Genomic DNA, 21,643 nt, shown 5'->3' with positions numbered 1-21,643 from the left:
GTTGGTGACTGCTGCATCACTTGCAGGAGATCTACCTGCAGCTGAAAGTGGACCATACAACAATTTGCCCAGCCACATTTCCCATCTTTGACCTGTTTTCAGTTCAGTTCGGGGTTGTATGTTCCTACTTGTGATTTTATTGCCCCAGTCCACTTTTTGTGTTGTCTCCACCTTCAACTCTGCCCACCTGTAGCAGAGAGTCACAGAATCAGAAAACTGGGGAATCAGAAAACCAGATAATAAAATAATCATTAGGAGCTGGAACCCTTCCAATACATATTCTTTAATACTTATTATTAAAGACAGAAAATAAAGCTTTGATTGGTTATGATGGGTCCAACCAAAGCGGGAACATGTATATAATTTGACTGTAGTTTTTATATGATTGCTTAGCTGGAGAAAGTAGAATAAATAAAAAATGCAAGCTCTCCAAGAAAACCAGAAGTGCACTGCTTGAAGCTGGAGAGACAAATTGAAACATGATCCTGCAGTGGTAGGCAGGGAAAGAAAGAAAGGAGGTAGAAGCAAACCACTCCCAACACCTCTCCCAGGAAAGAGCATGAAATCCTGTTCAGGAGCTATTTTATAACTGGTTCAGAAGAGGAACAAATTTATCTTTGGGTTTTTCTTGGATTGACATTTGGTCTGATTCAGCAGTAAACAGCTGGCTTTCCTGGGGAAAGTTGTGGGACAAAATACCGTCTCGGACCCTTGATGATAGATCGATACAAAATACTTGACCAAATCACAGGACAAAGAAAAGTTTGAATGGGCCTTAAATTTGCTTCATATGTTGACGTATGTCAAACTTCTTAGCTACTTGTAAATAGTCATGGTAAAGCTAATTTTAAGAAGTCCATAAGCTTCAGGAAACTAGACAATAGGACAGTGCTGAGGAAAGGAGGGTGGCTGGCTATAAAAGTGCAGTATACTACTACTGCTACTACTTTATTATTTATACCCCGCCCATCTGGCTGGGTTTCCCCAGACACTCTGGGTGGCTTCCAACCAAATATTAAAAACAATACTGGAAGAGCCAGTTGTAAGGTGCAAGGAAGGATTCCCTGAAATGCAGTATTATTAGCTGGGGTGGAAGATTTTGTAATACTTTGTAATACATAGTCACTGGTATATAGTGTGGAACGTGTGTTGTGTTTAAATGCTGAAAGGTAAAGGCTGTTGACTGCAGGGATTCTGGTTTTGAGTTATGCATCATAAGCATTTGTATGGTAAAGCTGGAGTTCTGCAACCTTTGCTTTCTAAACTTTAAGGGGCTGGTTGAATATAGTTTGCAGAGTTTGTTGTGGGAAGCTGGACCCTTTAAATAGTTTACTCACCTGGAGCTCTCGCTGAAGGAAAATTAATCCTTGTCTGAGTGGAAGTTGGAAGCTCTGTGGGTTGGATCCAGGCATCTCCCTCTGTAAACATAATTCCTTGTGTTTTTGGACAGGACTGATGTAGACTCTTCTGGAGGCAGAGTGAGGCAGGGTGTGTTCATTTTAGCCCCTTTCCTCTTCTACCACTTCCAACACTGGAGTGTAGGGTCTCCCAAACCTGCATAGCAGATATTTGGAGAGATGCACAAAGGGAAGGGAGAATGGGCAAAAGTTGCTTCTCACCTCCCTCCTTGGAATTTTACTAATTCCACTCAGTGTAACTCCAGATCTAGTTCTGTGCATTGGGAGTTTGTGTTCATAAAGCCTATATGTTAGCTGGTTCATCTGTACAGGAGGGTGGTGTCCCTTCCTTTTTTGTTCTCTGTCTTTGACAGATTTTTCACACCCCAACTCTATTAATCTTGCTAAGTTAAATACTGTTGAATTGCAGATTTAGTTGTGGTGAATACAGTGCCTTTGACTAGGCCACTGGTAAGAGCCTAGGGCCCTAAGCTTTTAGGAGGCACTTCTAATGAACCAAAATAAGAATAATATTTACTTGTTTAATTTATCTTCATCACCTTAAAGGGATCTATGTCATTTGCAGTGGAGGTCACTGCTCTCCCTCCCCCATTCTCTTCTAAATTGTAATAATAAATAATGAGTTTCATTCAAAGCTCCCCGCCAGCGAGCTGCTAATTACCCAAAGTACGACTTGTAATTTACACAGTAATAAACCGTAAATTTAAACATTACGGCACTTTAAGTTAATAATTTCTCTACTGTAACAAATAGCCTATCTTTCACCCCTGCTGCTGCTTCCCCACAAACCTTGCATGTGATAGTGTTCAGAGTTCCTGGCCATAAGCTACCCATTGATGATCAGATCCTGATCCTAATCTTCTGGCAATTTGTTCTGTGTGGCAAGCAATCTCATGCACAGAACTGTGAGTATATGCAACTACAGGACACTGAGCTGAGTTTCTGAAAGCTATTTTATCTACTAAGAACATACCATTGCCCTCTATGTCTTGGGTACCTTTGCTTTTATTCATGTGAAATAATAAGGCTGGGGGTACCAGAAATGACTGCAAGCTGCCTCATGTGATTAATCACTTGTGAGGGATGGGTAATGTTTCAGATCGGAGGGCTGATCTTGGATGAGTGACCACATTTCTTATATTCTAATCCAGTCCTAGGTTTTTGTTGTTTTACATGCACAAACAAGAGCAAACTAATCAGGTTTTTATATGGGACTTGCTCATTTACTCAAGATTGTTAAGTAGTTCTGGTTAACACAGGTAGAACATGATGTGACATATATACACTTAAAAAAAACCCCCACACGCAGCACCACTGAAGCACTTCAGCATCTGTTGACCTTAATGAACTGGAGCAGAAAATAAGTGAATTAAGACTCTTGTGGCTTTAGGTCAGAGCTTTTAAATAACCAAGAGCAAAGCGGGTGGTCTTAAACGTTCCTTTCCTACTTCCCTAAACAGAGCAGAAAAAATGCAAGCCAATGAAAGAAACACAGAAGGAACTTGAAGCAAGAGGAAATAAAATCCTCCTCACTTTCTGCACAATAACTTTAATAGGGATAGTGAATGTATGAAACTTTAACATCTTCATGTGAATGTTTGAGATTTTATCTAGGAGTAAAATTTCCAGTTCTTAAATCACTCCCAGCAATATTCAGACTGAATCCATCATGTTCTTGAGACATTGACCATACTGCGACCTCTAGCTATATGCTTATTGGACAGTTCAGTAATATTTTGGCCCTTCTGGATAACTATGTCATAGGAAACAGAGAGACAGTGTTAGTTCTATGCAGTGTAGGAAACATGAATTTCCATTACATTTTTCTCTTATCAACATGAAGGTTAATAATAATAATAATAATAATATTTTATTATTTATACACCAGCCATCTAGCTGTGTTTCCTCACTCTGGGCCGCTTCCAACAAAATACTAAAAATACATTAAAACATCAGTCGTTAAAAACTTCCCTAAACTGTCTTCAGATGTTAACTTCTTGCAAGGCTGCTGGAGTCACACTTCTTGATTGCTCAGAGGGTAATGCATTTATTCTGACCCCATGTGAACAAGAATGCACTGTCTTATGGGTGTGTCATGTGTGTCTGTGCTGCCTGATTTTTGGAGGGAGAGTGCCTGAGGCTCATATTTCATGTGATAGCAGCAGACCTGTTCGTTTAAGCCTGAGTCTGCCCCAATCACACATAGAAATGGAGATAGGAGACTTAGTTTTAAGAGCGTATGGGAAACATTGGTGAGAGGAACCAAACCTGCCTTTCTGCTGCAGCTTACCTTCCTGAAGTCCCTCTCAGCCAGGTTCTCTTCAGTATCCAACCCTGACAGTCCAGGTAACATACTATAGGGGATTAGCTGGGGGAGGGTTCAGCTCCCACTACCTGTGTGCCCTTCTTCTCTTAAAATCTGCCTTTCACTGCATCCTTTTTAAAACCCAATTGAGGCAGGCCCAGATTTAAATAAATAGGGCATCCATTGTCATCTGCCATTGTAGCCTCAGCCCTCCCCCCTGTCACTTTGTGTTTCAGGAGACCATCATGAGTGCTATGGGCACTGAGAGGATTAGCCACATCATTGGTGATTCCTGCCAAAAAGAGTAAGCACCTGAATGCTGCAGACAGGTCTATAAGTCTGGGGAGGGGGAGGGGGAGGCTCATAATACAGAATTTGTCCCTTCTTAACTTGCAGAGAGGATCCTCCCATTTTATTAGAAAGCCATCTTTTATAGAAGGGGTGATGTGCTTGCCTTTCTGTATTCCTGTTGCATTTCCTATCCTCTTCCCACTGTGCTAAAAAAAAAAAGGCCAGTGCAATGCTCCTGTCAATGTAATCATCTTCCTCATTCTTGCACTATGTGAATTGGCAAAATGCACAAGAACCCAGCATAGATTAATAAAAGAAACTTCAGTATTAGAAGTACCTGAGCTGCTGGGCTATGGTAGGGAGGGTACCCAAGGTAGTCACCAGCTTCTGTTACTAATGAATTATCTACATTTCTGAATTAGTATATCCTCTTGGACATCACAGATGTGGGTGGGTGGATGAGCATGCCTGAAATTTCCCTTTTATTTATGGGGTGCTGGTTTCCCTACTCTTTTTGCTGTTAATTTAAGTGTGGCATCCATTGGATAGAGTTTCTCTCATCCATTGATACCTAGATTAATTCCCCTTGTCTTAAACCTGTCTTTAATGCACCTGTCTTACATGGATGTTTAATCCTCTTCTTTTCTTCTCTGTGCATCTGTTTCCCCCTCCTTTTTTCCAATTCTTTTCTCATGCTTCCTCCAATTTCGTCTCTTCTACTATCTCTCTAGTTTCTGGTTGCCGTCAATGGGAATGAGAGATCGCAACCAGGTAAGATGGCTGTACTTTGCTTCTCTTGTGTATTCTTACTTGATTTCTGTCTCTAGAAAGAATGAAGTCGTGGCCTCCAATTTCTTCCACGTTTGCAGCCTGTGTGCAAGGCCGAAAGACCTTCCTTTGGTCATACACTGTATACTGGAAGACCTTACTTCACAATGACTCCTTGTATCAAACAGTGCCCTAGGGCCTAAAACTTTGGCCTTCTCCTACATTTTCCCTCTTTCTAGCTGCCTTTCCATCTAGCTTTCTGATTATTTAAAGCATTTTTGGGGTGCATTTTTCTATTGGTTCATCTTGAATCACCAATAAAGTGTAGTGGTTAGAGCATCAGACTAGGACCTGAGAATCCATAGTTCAAATCCCCTCTTGGCCATTGGCTCAGCTGGTGATTTTTAGGCTGAGAAATAGTGACTGATCCAACCTATTTCACAGGGTTATTGTGAGGATAAAATGAGGAGAGGGAGAAACATGTGCCACCTTGAGCTCCTTGAAGGAGAGGTGGGATGTAAATGTAAGAATAAATAAATTATAAATTTTCATGTGATTTTTCCAGAACATAGTGTCTTCTCCCTCTGCCCCTTTTAATTGTTTGTTCATTATCAGTAACAACAACATTCTCTCCCTGTCTTCAAAAGAAGTCTTACTGCATTTGATAGTTGCTTTAACTTGGTTATTTAGCCATGCTGGTACTTTCTTAGCTGTGCAGGTAAGACAGAGAAAAAGCTGGTAATTCCAAGTATATTTAAAGATGGTTTTTCCATGTTCTGTTTCCCACTGCTAATAGGGAGAGCCACTGAATATTTACACTTCTGTTCTCTCAATTAAATTTGCAGCCTCAACTAACTTACACCAGTGCAAAAGGTTAATGGACTAACTCCTGAATGTACAGAGTAGTTGTTAGTTCAGTTACAATTTAATCAATTAGATGAGGTCTGTGTTCCTCATTTGATAGCAAAAAAAAATCTCTTAATAAACTCAAAAGTGTAGTTTAAAAATCTCCAGTGACATACCGGTACTTCATTTTGAACTCATAATCCATCTGAAAGTGAATCTGATTACAGTATGCCCAAACTTTTTCCAACCAGCTGTTCACATTATTTTGAAGTTCCTTGGGTTTTATAGTGAGCTTCCAGTAACTGGATAACTTATATGTTTATATTGTTCAAAATTAAAGTAAGAGGGCATCTATTTTTAAAGGAAATAGTGCTTTTTTGCAGTACCCAGTCAATCTAGCAATTTGAATTTCTTTGAAGTTTGGTTGGAAGCAAGTGGTAAGAGGCACTACAGCTGTTTAGAAGATTGGAATTTGCAGGCTTCCATAAAGATAGCTGATAGGGTAAAAACTGACATCTTGCAATGCTGTAGTTTATTGGTGCTTTTCCTTACTATTTATTTAAGTTCTCTGTGATTGAAGATTGAACTGATCCTGCTGTTTAGCAGGGCCTTCCTGAGACTACGCTACAACAGATAGGTTGATGGGGAGTTGCATGTTAGTCTTCTCATGCACATGGGAGGAAGCCATTGAGGTCAGCTGTATCATTGACATGTTAGTTTTGCACATGCAGGAAGAATGTGTGTTAGCATCCAACTGTTTAATTCACTCGTTCTGGACCACATGGACTATATCATATGTTCTGTTAATGTTTGAATAGTGTTTAGGTTGTTCTTTTTTTTTAGAACCTCAAGTGCTGCTCCCTTGCCTTCTAGAAGAAAATATTTCTTGTTGTGGTAAAAGTTTTGTTCTTTTTCTGGAGAAATAAATGCAGTATGCTGTGATCATTAGTACTGGTGAAGCTGATTGCTTCAGTTGCTCACATCTCTGTAAAGAACAATTTGTTTCTGCAGTTGAGTTTTGCAGATGATCTTGTGATGCTAAAGTGGCATCTATGCTGGTGGTTCTCAAGTTGACTATGATCAAAGAAACATCTCGCAGTGAAGGTGGATGTCAGTCTCCTTTGTACACAGCTCTGTACAAATGAAAACAGACTTAACTGGTAGAGGTTTTCTTTGTTACTTGAGAGTGGAGAAAGGTGTTGCCTTCTTGACTAGGTGTGTTCGAAGTCCAGTTGGTTTTCTCCTCCAGATGAGTGAGCAGTGTGGCCTGGGGTCAGAAATTGGCTGCCACTACATATGGAATGTAAGACTCCAGATAATGTGAGAGAGACTGGGTAAGGATAGTTCAACTGTCTGTATTCAGTTAATGTTACTTCACATGTTGTTAACCAATTCTCTCTTGTCTTTCCAGTTCAATCCGCTATCTCCTCTCTATTCTTTGGATGTTCTTGCTGATGCTTCCCACCGAAGGTGCTCACCAGCACACTGCACAGCCAGGTAACCATCACCTTCTGCTTTCATTGTGAGGAATGGTATGGCATCTGTTGGTTTGTGGATTATGCATGTCAGAAACAAATTGCATAGGTGACTTCCTTTTCTACTTCTTTGGGTTAAAACATTTTTATCCTGCTTTTCCTCAAGAGTCCAAGGCAGCAAACTACAACAACTGCAGAACTGCGCTGCAGCATAAAGCAAATACCATTAAAAATACCCATTAAAATGATAATACTCTGTTGGTTTCTGTATTGAATTTGAATTGATTTTATGTATATGTTGTTAGTGTTACATGTGAACTGGGCCAATGAATTTGGATGACTGATACCTGGACAAGGAGCAGACTTTGTGTTGTGCATTAGAAAGCTCAATATAATAGCAAGGGAATAATTGAATAGGGAGGTTAAATAAATTTTAAATGTGAGGAATGGCTCTATCCATTATTCAATTTAGCCTGGGAGTCTGAAGAAAATGCTAACTAAAAGTAGAAAATGTAAAAATCCAAAATAGCCACTTCAAATTCTTGTCATGGGAGCGGACAACATATTTTATATGAAGGATGTTTTATTATTTAATCTGGTGCCTCAGTGAGGGATATGTGAGGTTAGGAAGAAATTTTCATTAGAAATCTTTGAAGTTTTCACTCTTGTTCTATAGTCCTGGCAGAATGTCATAGAATCATAGAATCATAGAGTTGGAATAGACCACAAGGGCCATCGAGTCCAACCCCCTGCCATGCAGGAAAACTGGTCATGACTGGTGATGAAATGTTGAGTGGAGTGGACTTGTGCTAGAGCAGGCATATCCAACTCCCAAGAGACTGTGATCTACTCCCAGTATAAAAAACTGACAGTGATCTACCCATTGTCATTGGAGGGAGGAGGAGCGTGCGTGGTGTGAGTGGATTGCCCAGAATTGCTGAGCTTTTTTGGGGAGAATTGCGCAGAGTTTATTTTAGCTTTCCCCACATAACTTTTTGTACACGATAAGGATCCCGTGATCTACCAGGGTCAGCTGGGGATCTACCAGTAGATCACGACCTACTGGTTGGGCATCCCTGTGCTAGAGGGTCAAGAAGGTTTCATTTGCATTGCTAAAATGGAAAGATTCAGTATTATTTAACAACCCAGACTTGGGTGGGCAAATTCTACTGTAATATGTAGCTTGTCTTGTCCTTTTTGAGCCATTTGTAATGTTTATTAAACCTATTGCTTCAGTACCTTGTTCATTTTTTTGTCATTTGGCACACATACTCTGTAGAGGTGTGTGGTTGGAAGTACCTTACGTTATGGCAGGAACTTGCTTAGATAACCTTAATATTCTCTGCAGCTCTTATTCTGTTATGATGATGAAAGCCAGTAGCTTAAACTTGGATGAGCCTTGAGCTCGGCTTGTAAATAGCTACTTGTCACGTTTCTGGTAGTGAATTTAATTTGATTCCAAGTGATTTTTTAAGCTTTAGGTCAGACATAGGCAAACTCGGCCCTCCAGATGTTTTGGGACTACAGCTCCCATCATCCCTGACCACTGGTCCTGTTAGCCAGGGATGATGGGAGTTGTAGTCCCAAAAATATCTGGAGGGCCTAGTTTGCCTGTGCCTGCTTTAGGTCTTACTTTGTATATCTAATGACGGACATCTATGTATATATGCAGTTAGGTGAGCAAGTAAACATGTTTTGGGGCTTGTAACTTATGAGTGGGCCCTGCTAATGGGTGGGAATCAATTAGCCCCATCAGTGGAGGACCTGCATAAGGAACTCCACTTTCCAGAATTGGCTTGTGAGGGGCGGTCAGTCTGGAGAACCCCTGGAATAGCATTCAGGGGAAGGGGTGGGGGAATTGTTCCTTCAGGCAAGCTGAAATGACAGCTGATCAGCTTAGCGCAAGGTGAATTCCTCCCATAATTTCCAAGCTTATTGAGGCTGTATTACTTGAGAGATATAATATTCTGGCATGTAGCAGAAAGAAAAGCATCCTTCAAAAAGTGCAGCACCTTGGGCCATAGTTGCCCATACTAGCTCTATGCCATGTAAATTATTTCCCTACTGCTCAAACTGCCAGTTCTTATAAGCACTGTCTGCCTCCGGAAAGCCTTTCACAAATGTATTATGCAATTGGAAGCACTGTTATCAGGCAAATTCTGTTTTTTTCACCTGTCTGCCTTAACCTATGTTTTCTTTACCTCCCTAGTGGTTTCCGGTGAAATTCATCTAGGTAGCATAGTCACTGTCTTGTAACCCATTGCTTCATTTAAACAGAGCCGCCAGCCAGATTGCTGAGTGTAGAGCCATGGGTGTGCGAGGAGCGGCTTTTTGGTGTCAAGGAGAAGGCTCTGCATGGAGGGTTCCTTGGAAGATGCAGTTAAAAGGCTGTATAAATTGTAGTATACCAAGACTTTCTTTTCAGCTGTCTGTCTGTGATGTGGTGAGACTTCTCTCAAAGTGTCAGAAGCAGCACTGGGAATTCCACACCCATCATTAGAAGTGGTGTGGGAGGGGGGGTGGGTTTGGTGACTCTGTTATCATTAGTAGTATAATTTTATTTTGCAAAGCGACGAGAGCCCCCCCCCTTTCCCTCCCTTTTTGCCATCCTCCTTGGGGATAGTTGGTGTATTAATTTGCTGTATTGCCTCCTGGCTGTTCCCAGGCTGTTTTGATTCTTCATCATGGAATTTTAATGGCCTGCCGCTTCTTGGGAGGCATGTGAGAGAGCGCATCTCAGGGACCGCTTTCCTTCTTTCCACATGCCTGTAATTGCGGCTCTTTAAGAGCACAAAGCATTTACTAATCATGCCATGTCTGTTGTAGCTTCTGTTTGACAATGCACTTTTTAAAAGTGGAAAGCATGAAGAAGTTGGCATTGAGAATATGTTCCTCAGTACCAGTGTGAATTGCATTGAGGTAGCAGGTTGAACTTACTGCATTCCGTGTATCTAGGTGGCAGAATAAAGGTTCCCTGTCTTCGCTTTCCTTGGAAATGCTTAGAGCAGGAAGCTTTTTTAGCCTAAAGCCTGGGCAAGTTTCTGGGTGCCACATTCCAGTGGTACATGGGGCAGCCGTGCACATTAGCTATATATTGCCCATGCAAAAGTTGGCAGTTACAATTCTCCATCCAGGCAAGCAGAAGGCATTGCCAGAGGTAAAAGACATCTCAGGCAGGCAAAAGCACAGAGCATGGCCAGTGATGTCAGGAGAGTCCCAAGGGTCAGTTAGATGACTGGGGAGGGGTCACATTGGGCGCTTGGGCTTGAGCTTCCTCATTCCTGGCTTAGGGCATTCATTGCCTTAGTGGTTGGTTGGTTGACCATTTGGGATGGGATGGTATTTCTCAGTATAGCTCAAGATTTCCTAAGCTGAGCCAAGCCTCCTGTCCCAATTCTTTCCACTGATTAAGACCAGGTATTAGTAAGAGTCTGGTCTCAGTATGAGATCTGCCAAGTTCAAGTTAAGACAGGATTAATATGTGGCCCATGTCGCCAGAGGAAATATAACCCATGAAGAATGCTAAAGCAGAGCCCATACTGTGGCGGCAACAGATGAAAATCTCACTGCAGCATGATATACCATCAACCTACATCATGAAGCCCACATTCAGAGTTGCATACAGTGGTAATGCATTAGGTGCCTTTCTGAGCCCTTGGAAAACATTTTTCTCATCCTGGGTCACCATCTTTCTGGTATGTGATTGCAAATGTAGTTTAAGGAGGGACACCAAGTAGACAACCAAACCATCTCTTTATCTGTGTCTGCTGTGCTGCCAAATGCAGGTGTTGCATCATCATAGGTAGCTCCATATTGGGTGTGTGTGTGTGTGTGTGTGTGTGTGTGTGTGTGTGTGTGTGTGTATTAATCACTGACGGGTGCTAGTGGCCAGCATAATGGAAAAGAAATACAGAGACCTCTGTTGAAAGTTGCCCGTGAGTAATGTGAACATGGATGGCAATGGTTCCATGCTGTTGTTTTGTTATAAACACATCTGATGCTGACTGTTGGAGAAGAGGGTGGAGATAATCTTCCTAGGGCTACATTTTGGATAGGCCAGTCTGGTTGCCAGTCTCTCTAGTACATGTGTAGTGAATTTTTTTTTTTTAATGAACTGGTTATCATTTGTTACCAGGACCCTTTTCTGTGCTGTGCAATGGGTTAATCCTTGCATGCAAAGATGTTGTGTTCGCTGGATGGGATGAGCAACTTGTAGTGATTTCTACCTATGATGTGCAGATCAGAATTGGGTGCCCAGCTGGCTGGTGGTGTTTCAAAGAAGAGAAGGATCTCTGTTCTCACTATTAATTTTGACCTTTGAAGGCATCAGAAATAGCCCCAGGTGGTACCTCAAGGCTTAGAAAAAGCACCTTTTATGCATCTGGTATTTGCAGTGGAAACTGTTAAATACAACTGCAACAGCTGAGCTGAATACTGTCACAGTAGCAATACCCTTGATAGGAAGTGTCTTCTACTGAATGTTTCCTTCTGCATGAGGATAGCTGAGCTAATCATTTTCAAGGCGATCAGTTAATAAGCACATTTCCTTATTTGCATTGGTACAATCCATATATTTTGCTTTCTAAAATGGGGAAAATACAAGAGTCTTCAACTGTATTATCTACAGAGAAGGCCTGAAAATTGAGGTTCTTAGGAAACTCATGAAATTCCTAAGTTTGATATTATAATAACAAAGGATCATATTTTTCAACTGAAACACTTTTCTGTTCTAAAGGGAATGCTCTGTATGGCTGTCTCTCAGAAGATCAATTGCAATTAAATGTACATTTCAAGAAGGGTGCTTGTTTAATGTACAATAATACCTCTGTGAAAGTCTGTCCTGTCGACCGTCCATTTCAGCGAATGTCCACGGCAAACCTGGAAGTACTGGAATGGGTTACTTCTGGGTTTGCCACTCGTGCATGTGCAGAAGTGCTAAATCGCTCTTCACGCATGCGCAGAGCGGCACTTTGTCAAGCATCCCTTTCGTGGAGCGTCCGGGGCTCCGGAACGGATCCTGGACTCAAAACAAGGTACCACTGTAGAGGATTCCTTGAGATGCCTGTTTCCATCTTGTTTGCATTATGCATAGGGGAAAACAAGGCTCACTTTTCTGGGGGAGTGGAGGGAGCTCTATTGCCAGCCTAAATATGATGATTCTAGTGTTCCAACCTAATGCTTATTAGACAAGAGAGTAAAACTTCACCTGCAGTTGGGAGTTTCCACCTCTGCAGATCAACCTTAAGATCTGTGTATGGTGTCCTGCTTTATGTGCCTGCCAGTGAAATCAGTGAGGTTTGTGAGTGCATGAAACAAGTCTTTCTTGGTGGTGGCCCTGCAATTGGTACTTAAAAAATAAATAATAAATAAAGGGACTGTCAAGATGGTGTTTGTTGCCTTAATTTTTTAATCATTATACTTTATTTCTTCCTTTTTAGGCAGACCAATATACATCTCGGACCCCCATGTTCAAGGGACATAAAGAGGAAGAGGAAGCCTGTAATGGCAACAGCCTCCCTTTCCAGCCCAACTTCAGGTAAATTGGCTAAACCTCAGTATAAATGGTTAATGATTTAGGGGGCTACTGTTTTGAAGGAGCAGGAAAACACCTGAATTTTAAGAAAGATCTGCCCTTTCAGCTGTTCCCCTGTGCGATACGGAGGCTTCCCAGGGCAGGGTTGTATCACTTGCATTGCACAAATGCCACATTTAGTATTGGATGCAGAAAGTTCATTTTCTACTCCTTGTGACTGTGGCAGTCAGTTGGGAAATGCCTGGATAATGCCTGATGAATCATCAAAAGGCAGCTTTGCTGCAGTTTGCTTGCTGTTAAAAAGTTTAGTAAAAATATTTAGAAAATAATAATCAAAAGGTATTGAGGGCACTCAGCTCCTGATGTCCAGGAGTAGGGCTTAATAATATTTCCTTGCTCTTCTGCCTTCTGTGACTAGCAGAGGCAGAATTGGTCATGCAACCAAGTATATGCATGTTAATTTAGCTCATGTAATTTAGTTTGCAGAACTTGGCCTTCCTTTGCACATTAACATCACTGTTTTTTAAAAAAGCAGAGAGTTTACCCCAGCCTTTTCCAACCTAGTGACCTGCGGCTGTGCCGCCTAAAGTTGATGGGAATTGTAGTCCAACCTATCTGGAGGCCAACAGTTGCAAAGTCTGGTTGACACAGTCTAACTACTAGTAGTGAAGTGTTTGGAAAGCTTAAAGGAAATAGGACATGGATGCTGGCTTCTCCCTTGTGCCAATCTCTTGGTACTTTGCCTAAAGAGCATCTTACTCATTGAGAGAAACTGTTTTGTGCTTTGAGAGTATGCTTTATTTTCTTAAAGCAGAAGAAACAACATTTCTGGATGAGAGAGGAGTATGCGGGTACCCCAAGAAAATGTAGGTTATTGGATTGAAGGCCACCCACACATAAGAATAATCCAATATAATAATAATAATAATAATAATAATAATAATAATAATAATAATAATAATAATAATATACCACCCTTCATCCAAAATCACAGCGCTGTTCACAACTTAAAAATACAAAATGAGAACACAAAATGCATAATAAAACAAAAGCAAACCAATAACTCCCGCCTCCCTAAACACATTTAAAAGGCCATAGAATATTCATCAGCTAAAGGCCTGGTTATAGAGAAATATCTTCACCTGGTCCCTAAAGAAAAAGCATTAATTTTAACAAAAAAAGTGAACTCCCATTGATTAGGAAATGCTTGGACAGAATGAGGTAGCAATTAATCAGCTAATAAGGATTAATTAAATAGAACCAGCTCCTTGGTTTGCCAGCACTGCTGCCTTCTTCATTGCCAGTCTTAATGTTTTCCCCCCATATCTTTTGCCCCTTGATGTTTCCGGTCTCTACGCAGCTTTGTGTGTGTTCTGTTCAGGCATGCTTCCTCCACTCTAAATGCACATGCAGGCAGATCTACTACCCTTGTACTACTCCTACAGGCTCAAGTAACAAAATAAAATGTTGGTGTGGGTGGTCGTAGTAATCTTGCAATGCATATCTACCATAGGGCTGGCCCTACAATTAACTACAGTGAGGTGACTGCCTCAGGCAGCAGATGATGCAGGTGTATATGTAGAGAGGGGGCGAACTGTTGAAACACAGAGCTGCATGTGCACCTTGTGTCCTGACACAAGCAAAATGTCTACTCATGGATCTCTCTGCATACGTGAATGTGCACACAGTTCTTAAAGAATAGCAAAGAGGAGGAGCAGTCACTGAGGCAGTGAGTGGAATGAGAAGAGTATTGCTAAACATTTGTCCATAGCAGTTGTCTCAGGAAGGTTTTATGGATCCTGTCTTGCACTAAGAAACCTGAAGTGCAGTGATAGTTGAAATAAATGCAGGATTAGATAGCGACTACTCAGTTGCTATCTGCTGTATTTCTTGGAACAAATTACGTACAAATTATCTGGAGCAGACAGCTATTGCAATATTAAATATTCCTTCTGTGTTGTTCCTTTTTGTGAAAATCATTCTCTCTGAGAAGGCAAAAAAGGTAGCCCCTGGTGTGCTCTAATGCGATCTGTCTCAATTTTTCTAGCAACTTTTTTAGTTTTCCAGGTTTCTTTTAATATAGGGGTCCTTAAATTTTCTATGGACTTACTAGCCAGCCATATATTGTGGTTGCACTCGCTGAAATTCTCTGTGTGCTAGAGAACTCTGGATTTGTGTTGCATGTTGTGCTGAGCTTTGGAGCAGGCAGAAGCGCTGCAAACTGATTTTGTCTTTTCCGAAGCTCAGCACAGCCAAACCCCTGTGCACCAGCATCAGGGTAGGTAGTGTTAAGAAGGGACCACACTGAGGGCCAAAGACAGTCATAGGCAAACTCGGCCCTCCAGATGTTTTGGGACTACAACTCCCATCATCCCTAGCTAGCAGGACCAGTGGTCAGGGATGATGGGAATTGTAGTCCCAAAACATCTGGAGGGCTGAGTTTGCTTGTGCCTGGCAAAAGACATGGCCTCAGGCAAGCTGGCAAGTGGCTTGAATTAGATTGATGGTTTTATCGTGCCTTTTTTCAGTCCTAAGGACGTACAAAGTATGAACAATACACTGTTATAAGACAAAACAATTTGAAACCAGGTTTGTGCACTGGATGCAACTGGATCCTGAACTGAATTAGATCGATTTGGGGCAACCTGGGATTTAGCTAGATTGGGTTGAGGCATCTCTGGATCATCCCAGGTCAGCTCAGATCCACCCAGAGCAACCCAGGGCTTTCAGATGGAGGACATTGTCGCAGTGTAGCGTGGACAGAAAGAGACATATAGGCTGCCTGTGTGTATCTCTTCCCTCCAGCCAGCATGGTTAATGGTCGCATACGATGGGCGTTTGAGCCCAACAGTGTGTGGAAGCTCACAGATTGGCCACCTCTATTTACAGTCAGCTGAGCTAGAAATGACCCTCTTCTTTATTAGAAAAGAACGTGAGGGGAGAGATGAGAGCCAGTATTCCAAGGAAGCAAGATATCTTTCTGTGTTTTTGTGTGATACATGGGGCATGCACATCTCTGGCCAAAGCTTCTTCTCCCCCTGGCATGCTTTCAGTCAGCACTGACTTGGACATTTCCTCTCTGACTAGCTTGTTGGACTCAATTTTCTTTCACTGTAGCTCTAGCTTCACGTGACGACTTTTTGTGTTGGCAGTGAAAGATTGGTGTGAGTCACCATTCAGTCCCAGGCCTGAGAACGAGGGGGGTTGTACAAGCAAGGGTGCCCCATTTGGACTAGACCGTGCCTCCAAAACAGATCTCTGGCTGAGCCCAACAGCTCTCATCTCACTTGTTGACCAGGTCCTGCTTCAGTGAACTCCTTTTATGCAACCCGTGTGCCCCAGAGAGGTGAAGGACACAGCCTGAGCTGGCTCCATCAGTCAGCAGAACAAATGGGCTTGCTCTGCCTAACATCGGGCCATCTCGGATTCCACCTCTTTTATAGAGATGAGTGATGAAGAGAGGCTCGTTCCGCTTTGCCGCTGTATTAATACACATCAGGGGCCAGCTCCCGGCACTAAATCACGCTACTGCATACATCTGTTATCGGACTCCTCACCACCGTGATGAACAAGACTGCAGATAGAGGCTTCCTCATGTCATTCTTTATAGGATTTTCCTAAAAGAATAAATAGCTCAAATCTCTGCCAACACTCTCCCCTGTCATTGTGATGAATTTAGCTTCTTTCTTAAACATGCAGCAACAAATCTTCCTTTGTCGTAGACCCCTCCCCCTCCCCACCTACAGAAAGTTTTGTTGAATTTGACTGAATTTAGATGATGATAGTCAGGCCACTTAAGATGCATCCAGTGGTGGCAACGGAAGCTGCAATCTGGAGGGTTGTTTTTTCTTTTAACCTAATATATATTTAATGGCACCTGTACAAGGTCATGCCCACTTACTCTGGGTGAATCTGTAACTACATTTCCTTGGCAATCCCTAAGAAACGGTTCACACATGAGAACCCTATGTGACCACCTCACGCTTCTAGAGCAGCTGCCATCCCTAAAAATGGGGTTATTATATACACCACTGTTGCCATTCCACCATGGAGACCCTAAGTCACACTTGCACAAGGGCTTTTGCAGTTCCACATGCTCCTGGGGCAGCTGTGTGTGTGGGTCAGATGCCACAAATAGTCCTCAATTGAAAGTATGGTAACGTTCTACCTACTCTATTGCTGGGCAGTGGTTGAGGTCTAGGATATTACGCAGGCTTAATAGCAGGGTATTATAGCAGGCTTATTAGAATTTGATTCTTAACTAGACTTGGAGACCACCCCGCCCCCTCAAAATACCTCCCAAATCTACCTGAGAAACAGTTTTATGTTCCCTTGTTTTAGGCATGTCTCATAGCCTCACAGGTCCCCTTAGCTTTTAAGAATGTGAGCTGCATTTGGACCCTCTTACAGCTGGCCTTGCATTTGCTCTTGGTCCAGCTGTCTTCACGGAGGAGGTGGTTTCATTAGTGGCCTTTTAGGCAACATATTCTTGCTCAATTTATTTCAGTCACTTCAATGGGACGAATAAAAGCATTGCTAGTTTTCTTTCCACCGCTTTCCTGCAGCGTGGGTAGACACTGCAAGGTGTGCTCAAGCTGCTTCAGTGACAATCAAGTGAACGTCATCCATTTTCTTTTGTGCAAGGCTGATTTCTCTTTTAGCCAGAAGAGTCTGGCTCCATTTCTGACGAATTTAAAATGGTGCTTAGACAGGTTCCCACCTTTATCCCTAAAGTTGTCGCTTCCCTTTTTCCACAAGGAAAATGCGTTATTTCTTTCTGCCGACTGCATATTTGTGGCAGATCATGTATTCTATGAAACATGGGTCTTTAGAAGCAGAATAAAAAATCAAAAGCAAGGAAGTAGATGCAAATTTGTCCAAGCCTGATCACAGAATTTTGGCTGTTTGGGCAGAGAATTCAAATTTCCGTTTGACGCAGAATAAACACAACCTTGGGTATATTAAACACAGAACAGGGACTATTTATTTTGTCAGGTCACTTCCACAGCTAAGAGCAGAGGTGAGTATCTGGATGTTGCTAGACTACAATTCCCATCATCCCCAACCAATGGCTATGCTGACTGGGGCTCATGTGAGCTGTAGTTCAACAACTTCAGGAGAGCCATGGGTTCCCCATTCCTGGGTTAGAGCAAAAGAAAGTCTTAACTGCTGGGAGCTCTCTAGTGCTGAAACCAGCAATGGTTTTCAGAAGCTCTGGAGTTATCCATATCATGCTATAAATTGGCACTGTTCTCCCTTTCTGCCCACCCCCATGGCACCCTGCAGTCTGCATAAAGAGGAGGGTGCATTGATGATGTTTTTGTGTTTTTATTGTGACTGACCGCCCCTTCCCTCCTCAGCAACACGCTGGCTATGAGCAGAGCATTTATTGGCAGAGGGTGTAGCTTTCTACATAGCGTTTTGAAATGCAAATAATGAACAAATGAAACAATGCTTGGAATCTACATAGTATTCTAGTCTTTTAGAGCCCTGTAAACCTGGCTGAAAGTAAACGAATAGGATAGGCAGTCATGGCAGTGGAAGCATACGGTGGGGCTTGGCACCTAACATTTGATGTGCAAATTGTACCTTGCTTTGATGTTCTTGCTCATTGTATTTCTCTTCCTTTTTTATTGTGATGTTCCAGCAGCTTTATCCATCCACATAGATACTTCAGACCCAGGCCCGCCTGTGCCACACTCCCAGAGGCACCAGAATTGACTGAACAGGCAGAAGCCATTCATCAGAGACGAGCTGCAGCGCTACTACCCCAGGCAGCTTTCTAAGAAAATGCCACAGGAGATGGTCCTTGACTGCACTAGATGGAGGCAGCTCTTCCTTTGTCAACTAGTTGGGCTTTTTAATATGTTCGACTTTGGAGTACGTCAGAATTTTCCTTCCGGCAATAGCTATCTCTTCGGTGTTAGCATGTGACACACACCTCTGTCAGCATGATATGTTTACCCCACTCATCCTGCAAATCATGTTTGTAAATCTATATAAAAACGCATAATCAGTGTTGGGGGTTTCCATACTTCCAGTGTTCCTGCTATTGCTATGCAAGTATTTGTCGCACACTCTCATTTCTAGCCCCAGAAGCTGCTTGGTGGCATATGCAAAATGGTATTTGGTTATTGCAGGCCCCTGTCTTCGTTGCAAAGCTCTTCATTTCTCAGACACATCTCAGTTGTTAGCAGAGTCCTGTGTTTAATAGAAGAAATTCTATTTGCAGTTCTTTCGGAAAGCTGAGCCTGTGTTGTTTGTAAGCATAAGACCCAAAAAGAAGCCAGCAGTGATCCCTGAGCTAGAGTGGAGGTTAACAGAGGATAAACTGTTTTATCTGAACTGGGTGACTTGAATTTTATATTGGGAACATTTCCAAAAGCAACGTGTTGGTCAGTATTTTGAGGTTTGCTTCCCCCCACTTTAACATAGCATTATTGTTTCAGCTTTTCCTCCTGTATCACTGGGGTATCCTAGTATTGCTTTTAAACTATGGTTCCTTCCTTGCGATCCTCTTTCCTGTGTATCCTACTGCATGAGCCAGTAGAACCATAAATGCAAAAATGGGACTGTCATGTCAGGAAGCTTTCCAATATATAACCTTAAAGCGAATGACAATGAAATGGACTCTGCCAACAGTAGCTTTTTCTGTTTTGGAAACTATTACAGTATAAAAATCATTTGAGACAGTAACCTGTACTCCATAAGTTGCTATGAGAATAGCCATTTAGATGTGTGGTTTCAAAATAGCCTTTGTGGATGACAACCACTTGCTCTGTTGTCTTCAAGCTGGGATGTTTCCTGCAGTATAAAAAAGGAATCTCCCCTTTTGGCAGTATGTCCTCAGAAGTGCATACTGTGTTTTATTCTACATTTCCTGATTACAGTGTACTCACTATGATGTAGATGTGTTATATAGTAGAGAGTGGTGCCTTCTCCCAACAACTCTTTCATTGCTATCCTTTTTCCAGTATAAGTGAACGAGGCTGCAAAATGGTCCCAATTCCTAGATGCCAGCATCAAAATGAGAAGTCCAGATAACCATGTTATTTTTCTAGCACTATTTACATTAGAGCACAGCACATCCTCCTCCTCCTCCGATTATTGTCTGGAGCCTCCCTTGTGGGGTTGTTTTCTCAAGATGCGCCTCGGTGCGCGCACACAGAGTCAACTATTATATTTTTGATTGGATCCTGTTGGCTTGAACGTATAAGGAGAGGGTGATTTATGCTTGCAGGCTTTCTGTAGGCATTAGGTTGGCCTCTGGAAATGCTGGCCTAGATAGGCCTTTGGTCTGATCCAGCCGGGCTTTTCATACGCTCTTAAGGCCAGAGCAAATGGAATCGGGCTTGCTTTTGTGCATACAGAACCTCTCATGAGAAGCAAATCAGTGTTTCGATGTAGATGAAGGGTTAGCATGTTTCCCTTATTTTTGCCTTACAACTCATAAAACGGAAAGTGTGATACAGGCACAAGAAAATGTTCTTGCTGTAGAAAAATGATAGCCCTGGAGACCATTTCTGGTTGTGTTAGTGAATTTGATCTGGGTTTATCAAATAATTCAGAGCAACTCACGCATGCCTTACTAGAAGAGTCACATTAGTGATGCCTTGCCTGTGTCTGAGCCTTTTGCACCAACCATGTATCCCAGGCACAAGCTCTGATCTTCAAATGCTCTGAGTCCTAAATACTCTGAAATTGACTGAGTAAAGGAGCCTTTTAATCCTGTGTGAAGAATGCACAAGACAAGGATTTATTTGAATGAATCGGTGAAGTCTTGAGAGACCTTGGAGAGCACCACCATTATCAATACATTACATCTGTGTTACTCATGTTACTGTCTCCTGTGCAAACTCCCATGTAAATGAATGTGAGCTACCATTTTGTTTTTTGTAGCCAATCAGACACACCTATGTTGCACAATAGGCATTAGCCTGTGTCCCAAATATCTTGTAAAGCTTTTTTTGTGTCTAGAGTACGGAATCAGTAGTTGTTGGAGCACAGGTTAAGATGGGGTTCAGATGAAAATATTCAGTAACTGAGTTGCATTAAGTGATGATGAGTTGCACCGTCACCAATTCCTTATTTTGTTTGCACTTAAAACTAGCTTTCCCCATATAACACTTTTAAAATGTAACAAAAACCTGTACCTGGTTGCTTCAAGGTGTCTCAAACGCAGCCCAAACTTGCTAGTGTGTGGCTTTGTTACTGAGCTCTGAGATTTTTATTTCCTTTAAAAGAAATAATTTGTAAGAATGTAAAATGCTTATATTGATGTGTACAGTCACTGCTATACTTAATGGGCCACATACTCAAAATAGGATGATTGTTTAGCATGTGAACCGTGTAAGCTGGGCCTTATGAATTCCACACAATAATTTCCACAGAATAAAGGGCAGATTCTTCTTTAAAGGAATGCATATTCTTTTAAGGAGAAGAAGCTCAATTCTGTGACTAAAATACATTTATGCAAGTAATGCATATTGTGCCAAGTTCTGACTGCAATGTGGGATATGGATTTCTTTTTAAAACAAATGTTTTACTAGGTGGAGGAGGTGGCAAGTAACAAAGTAGAAGCAACGAGAGGCAGTAAAAGTGTGAACAGAATCTAGAGGGCATCTGTAACAGCTGCCAAATTATTATTATTATTATTATTATTATTATTATTATTATTATTATTATTATTATTATTAAAATATGATCACACAATTGTGGAACCCACAGGACCCTGTATATAAGTCTTTGAAAAATTACAACCATGTAACAAGTTAAAAGGTTTTCTGTATTACACTGTGGGTCCATTCAGGCATGTTCTCTAGTCCAGGCATGTCCAAAGTCCATTTCGAGCATTCCTGCTCTAGTCCTTCAAATCAGTGTGTAGGATTGATGTGTGCTTCAGTACAGTCATACCTCGGGTTGAAGTTGCTTCAGGTTGAGCGTTTTCAGGTTGCACTCCGCGGAACGGAACACGTTACTTCCGGGTTTTGCCACATGTGCAGACGCT

General features: G+C 41.9%; 1 protein-coding gene across 7 annotated transcripts in view; it reads left to right on the top strand.

The window, feature by feature from the left end:
• Positions 1 to 18,655, top strand: part of GPATCH2L (G-patch domain containing 2 like) — a 29,748-nt gene extending 11,093 nt beyond the window's left edge. For 2 of the 7 annotated variants that reach the window (XM_081173902.1, XM_081173903.1), the window contains exons 6-10: positions 3,960 to 4,027; positions 4,746 to 4,785; positions 7,040 to 7,125; positions 12,542 to 12,639; positions 18,284 to 18,655. In XM_081173902.1, the coding sequence (XP_081030028.1) occupies positions 3,960 to 4,027; positions 4,746 to 4,785; positions 7,040 to 7,125; positions 12,542 to 12,639; positions 18,284 to 18,357 (366 nt within the window). In that variant the 3' untranslated portion in view covers positions 18,358 to 18,655. Of the gene's footprint in view, positions 1 to 3,959; positions 4,028 to 4,745; positions 4,786 to 7,039; positions 7,126 to 12,541; positions 12,640 to 16,079; positions 16,326 to 18,283 lie in introns of those variants that run through there. The other 5 variants (XM_081173904.1, XM_081173906.1, XR_014002727.1 and 2 more) reach the window with 5 other exon arrangements.
• Positions 18,656 to 21,643: the final 2,988 nt, after the last annotated feature.

Source organism: Podarcis bocagei, assembly GCF_964188305.1.
Source record: "Podarcis bocagei genome assembly, chromosome: 1".
Taxonomy (NCBI): domain Eukaryota; kingdom Metazoa; phylum Chordata; class Lepidosauria; order Squamata; family Lacertidae; genus Podarcis; species Podarcis bocagei.
Note: the sequence above shows the minus strand (reverse complement) of the source record. Positions and strands in the feature narration are given on the sequence as shown.